This window comes from Cynocephalus volans, chromosome 12 (genome assembly GCF_027409185.1).
Source record: "Cynocephalus volans isolate mCynVol1 chromosome 12, mCynVol1.pri, whole genome shotgun sequence".
Taxonomy (NCBI): Eukaryota; Metazoa; Chordata; class Mammalia; order Dermoptera; family Cynocephalidae; genus Cynocephalus; species Cynocephalus volans.
The window spans coordinates 12,790,181-12,794,881 of NC_084471.1; the positions used below are offsets into that span (position 1 = coordinate 12,790,181).

Below are 4,701 nucleotides of genomic sequence, written 5' to 3' on the forward strand. Positions count from 1 at the left end.
GTGGACACTAGTGTGCTTGGCTGAGTGTGGGTGTGTGTGTGTATACCTGTGCACGTCCCCCTCTTCCTCTCTGGTCTCCCTTCTCTGCCTGGCGTCCTCAGACTCCGTCCCCACTCCCTTGACATTCTTCTGTCTCCCTCCTTCCTGCCCCCCAGATCCCTCCTCCCCTCTTGCCAGCCACCATCCCTCCCTTCTTTTATGTAACAGGGACCCCAGTGTGCTCGTTGGCACAGAGGACCCCTGGGAGGGGGTTTGAAGAAGGGACTGGGGGTGCTGAAGCTTGAAGGGGCTGCTCCGAGCCCTCGCACTGATCTGTCACCCCCTCCCGGTGCTGCCTTTCAGGAACCAGGTGACAGATGGGTCTCTTCCTTCCTGCCACGGTCTCTCCTGCTCCCCCCTCAGTGCTGCACTCTTCAGCCTCCTGTGGGAATCGTCTGAAGTTCTGAGCCCGGAACCCAAGGAGGAAGAGGAGGAGGAGGAGGAGGGAGAGGAAGTCGAGCCCTGAGGGCCTGTGCACCTTCCCAGCAGGAGGCAGGGAGCATTGCCTGGGAGCAGGCAGCGGGGCCCCCTGCCGCCCGGCCCCACCTAGGCCCAGCACCTGCTGTAGCACTCCAGAAGGCCCCCAGCAGTTGGCACTGGCTGTGCCCACCTTGCCTGGGGCCCCTGTGCTGGGGGTCGCCCCCAAGATGGTGGCGACCCCAGGGAGGACTGTGCTGCCAGCTCCAGCCTCTGGCTGTTAGGCCTCCTGTGCCCCAGCCCCTCACCTCGAGCCCGGCCTTTGAGGGGGCCGAGGCCGGCGCCATGCTGCGCCTGGGGCTGTGCGCGGCGGCGCTGCTGTGCGTATGCCAGCCGGGTGCCGTGCGCGCCGACTGCTGGCTCATTGAGGGTGACAAGGGCTATGTGTGGCTGGCCATCTGCAGCCAGAACCAGCCACCCTATGAGACCATCCCACAGCACATCAACAGTACAGTGCATGACCTGCGGCTCAACGAGAACAAGCTCAAAGCCGTGCTCTACTCCTCTCTCAATCGCTTTGGGAACCTCACCGACCTCAACCTCACCAAGAACGAGATCTCCTACATCGAGGACGGCGCCTTCCTGGGCCAGTCGAGCCTGCAGGTCCTGCAGCTGGGCTACAACAAGCTCAGCAACCTGACCGAGGGCATGCTGCGCGGCATGAGCCGTCTGCAGTTCCTCTTCGTCCAGCACAACCTCATCGAGGTGGTGACGCCCACCGCCTTCTCCGAGTGCCCGAGCCTCATCAGCATTGACCTGTCCTCCAACCGTCTCAGCCGCCTCGATGGCGCCACCTTTGCCAGCCTGGCCAGCCTGATGGTGTGCGAGCTGGCCGGCAACCCCTTCAACTGTGAGTGTGACCTCTTTGGCTTCCTTGCCTGGCTCGTGGTCTTCAACAACGTCACCAAGAACTACGACCGCCTGCAGTGCGAGTCGCCACGAGAGTTTGCTGGCTACCCGCTGCTCGTGCCCCGACCCTACCACAGCCTCAATGCCATCACCGTGCTCCAGGCCAAGTGCCGCAATGGCTCGCTGCCCTCCCGGCCCGTGAGCCACCCCACGCCCTACTCCACCGACACCCAGAGGGAGCCCGATGAGAACTCAGGCTTCAATCCCGACGAGATCCTTTCGGTGGAGCCGCCGGCCTCATCCACCACAGATGCGTCCACGGGGCCAGCCATCAAGCTGCACCATGTCACCTTCACCTCGGCCACCTTGGTGGTCATCATCCCCCATCCCTATAGCAAGATGTATGTCCTGGTCCAGTACAACAACAGCTACTTCTCCGACGTCATGACGCTCAAGAACAAGAAGGAGATTGTGACGCTGGACAAGCTGCGGGCGCACACTGAGTACACCTTCTGTGTGACCTCGCTGCGCAACAGCCGCCGCTTCAACCACACCTGCCTGGCCTTCACCACGCGGGACCCTGTCCCGGGTGACCTGGCGCCCAGCACCTCCACCACCACCCACTACATCATGACCATCCTGGGCTGCCTCTTCGGCATGGTCATCGTGCTGGGAGCTGTCTACTACTGCCTGCGCAAGCGGCGCATGCAGGAGGAGAAGCAGAAATCCGTCAACGTCAAGAAAACCATCCTGGAGATGCGCTATGGGGCAGACGTGGATGCCAGCTCCATCGTCCATGCCACCCAGAAGCTGGGTGAGCCACCCGTGCTGCCTGTCTCCCGCATGTCGTCCATCCCCTCCATGATTGGGGAAAAGCTGCCCACCTCCAAGGGGCTGGAGGCTGGGCTGGACACGCCCAAGGTGGCCACCAAAGGCAATTACATAGAGGTGCGCACGGGTGCGGGTGGGGATGGCCTAGCCCGGCCTGAGGATGACCTCCCAGACCTTGAGAACGGCCAGGGCTCGGCTGCAGAGATCTCCACCATCGCCAAGGAGGTGGACAAGGTCAACCAGATCATTAACAATTGCATTGATGCCCTCAAGCTGGACTCAGCCTCTTTCCTGGGGGGCGGCAGTGGCAGTGGGGACCCAGAGCTGGCCTTTGAGTGCCAGTCCCTCCCTGCGGCCACTGCTGCCTCCTCGACCACTGCCCCTGGGGCACTGGAGAGGCCCAGCTTCCTCTCGCCCCCTTACAAGGAGAGCTCCCACCACCCGCTCCAGCGCCAGCTGAGTGCCGACGCCGCTGTGACCCGCAAGACCTGCAGCGTGTCATCCAGCGGCTCCATCAAGAGCGCCAAGGTCTTCAGCCTGGACGTGCCTGACCACCCGGCCACCGCGGGGTTGGCCAAGGGTGACTCCAAGTACATCGAGAAGGGCAGCCCCCTCAACAGCCCGCTGGACCGGCTCCCGCTGGTGCCGGCGGGCAGCAGTGGGGGCAGCGGTGGGGGCGGGGGCATCCAGCACCTGGAGGTGAAGCCGGCCTACCACTGCAGCGAGCACCGGCACAGCTTCCCTGCCCTGTACTACGAGGAGGGCGCCGACAGCCTGAGCCAGCGCGTGTCCTTCCTCAAGCCGCTGACCCGCTCCAAGCGTGACTCCACCTACTCGCAGCTCTCCCCCAGACACTACTACTCAGGGTACTCGTCCAGCCCCGAGTACTCGTCCGAGAGCACGCACAAGATCTGGGAGCGCTTCCGGCCCTACAAGAAGCACCACCGGGAGGAGGTGTACATGGCCGCGGGCCACGCTCTGCGCAAGAAGGTCCAGTTCGCCAAGGACGAGGACCTGCACGACATCCTCGATTACTGGAAGGGGGTCTCAGCCCAACAGAAGCTGTGACTGTCTCCTCCCCGGTGAGGTCGGAGGGAGTGGGCTGGGGGCACTCGGGGAAGGGCCCGGGCGGCCGGGACGGGGGGCAAACTGGGGGGCCGAGGCCGAGGAGTGGACGCACACGCACACCCGCACGCACGCACCCACGCACACACCTGACCACCACCTGACTGTGAACAAACCAACACCCGACGATAGCGGACAGGAAAACAAAGACACATTTTCCTTAAAGTTTACAAACTGATACCGAAACCAGTCGTCTTTACTGTGCTGCCCAGGGACTCTGCTAGGGTGTGCGGGGCTTGTGGGGGGAGGGGAAAGGCAAGGAAATCAAAAGAGGGTGTGGGGTCTGGGGGTTTGGGACTAGGGACAGGTTTTGGGGCAAAGGAGACTGGGGTGGAGATAGACTCAGTCCCCTCTGAGGCAGGAAGAGAGTCCACCCCAGCTGGGGGACAGGTCCTTTGGGGATTTAGCACCAGATGGACATTGGGCACAATTTCTTTCCATTTTATGAATGGGGAAACTGAGGCCCAGAGAAAGGAAGTGATAACCCTAGAACCACACAGCAGGTTAGTCTCAAGTCTCCCAACTTCCCAGCCCAGGGCTGTCTCCCACCCCCAGCGGCTCCCCTGTGGCTGCTACCCTTTGTCCACCCACCAACTCCTTCCAAAGTTATGGTCTCCTGGGGCTGAGGGATCTGAGAAACAGGCAGGTGCTTTTCCTTTCTAGAAAGCCCCATGGCAGCACCCCCAGAGCATGGAGATGTGAGTCATAATCCTGGGGGGCCTTTGACTCCCACACCAGCACCCAGGAGAAGAGATAAGGTCCTGCTGACAGGAAAGGAGCAGAGGCGAGGGGACATTCCACCCACCCCTTCAAGTGTCTTCCAAGTAGCCCGGGGAGCTGCCTGTGGGGTCTGAGGAGAGGGGTCAGTGGTGGGCAGGCCAGCTCCCACGGCATCTCAGGTGCAGGCGCCCCCTGCTTCTCCAAGACCTCTCCCCACCCCAGAAGAGCAGCAGTAAACTGCGATGCCTGGGGGCGGTGGTGCGTGATGGGGGCTTCCTGCCCATGCCCACCATCCTGCACTCCACCTGCCTGGCCCCCCATATGGGATCTTGGGGCAGCGTCTCAGCCTATGCAGAGGAAAGAGGGCTTTCCCAGTCACCCCCTCTTGGCTGCCCATCCCGGCCTCAACCCCAGGGGCTCTCGTGTTTCCATGGAAATGGCCCCTCCCCTCTTCCTGACCCCCACCCAACATCGAACAAAGCACAAACAGTGAGGTCACCCCCCACCGCCACTTGGGGTTGGGGGGGAGCAGGCTGGGTTTGTGGAGCCCCTCCCCCTCCCTAGCCAGCCTCTGTCGCCATGGCAACCCGGTGCCTGGCAGTTGGTGCCCAGAGCAGACGTTGGCTCTGGGGGTTCTCAGTGTGGGCGGCGGCAGAGGGC

General features: G+C 62.8%; 1 protein-coding gene across 1 annotated transcript; it reads left to right on the forward strand.

Moving 5' to 3' along the window:
* The first annotated feature begins 801 nt into the window (after positions 1 to 801).
* ELFN2 (extracellular leucine rich repeat and fibronectin type III domain containing 2) lies at positions 802 to 3,264 on the forward strand. The gene has a single exon (XM_063115508.1). The coding sequence runs from the start codon at positions 802 to 804 to the stop codon at positions 3,262 to 3,264; it is 2,463 nt and encodes an 820-aa protein (XP_062971578.1).
* The last annotated feature ends 1,437 nt before the right edge of the window (positions 3,265 to 4,701 follow it).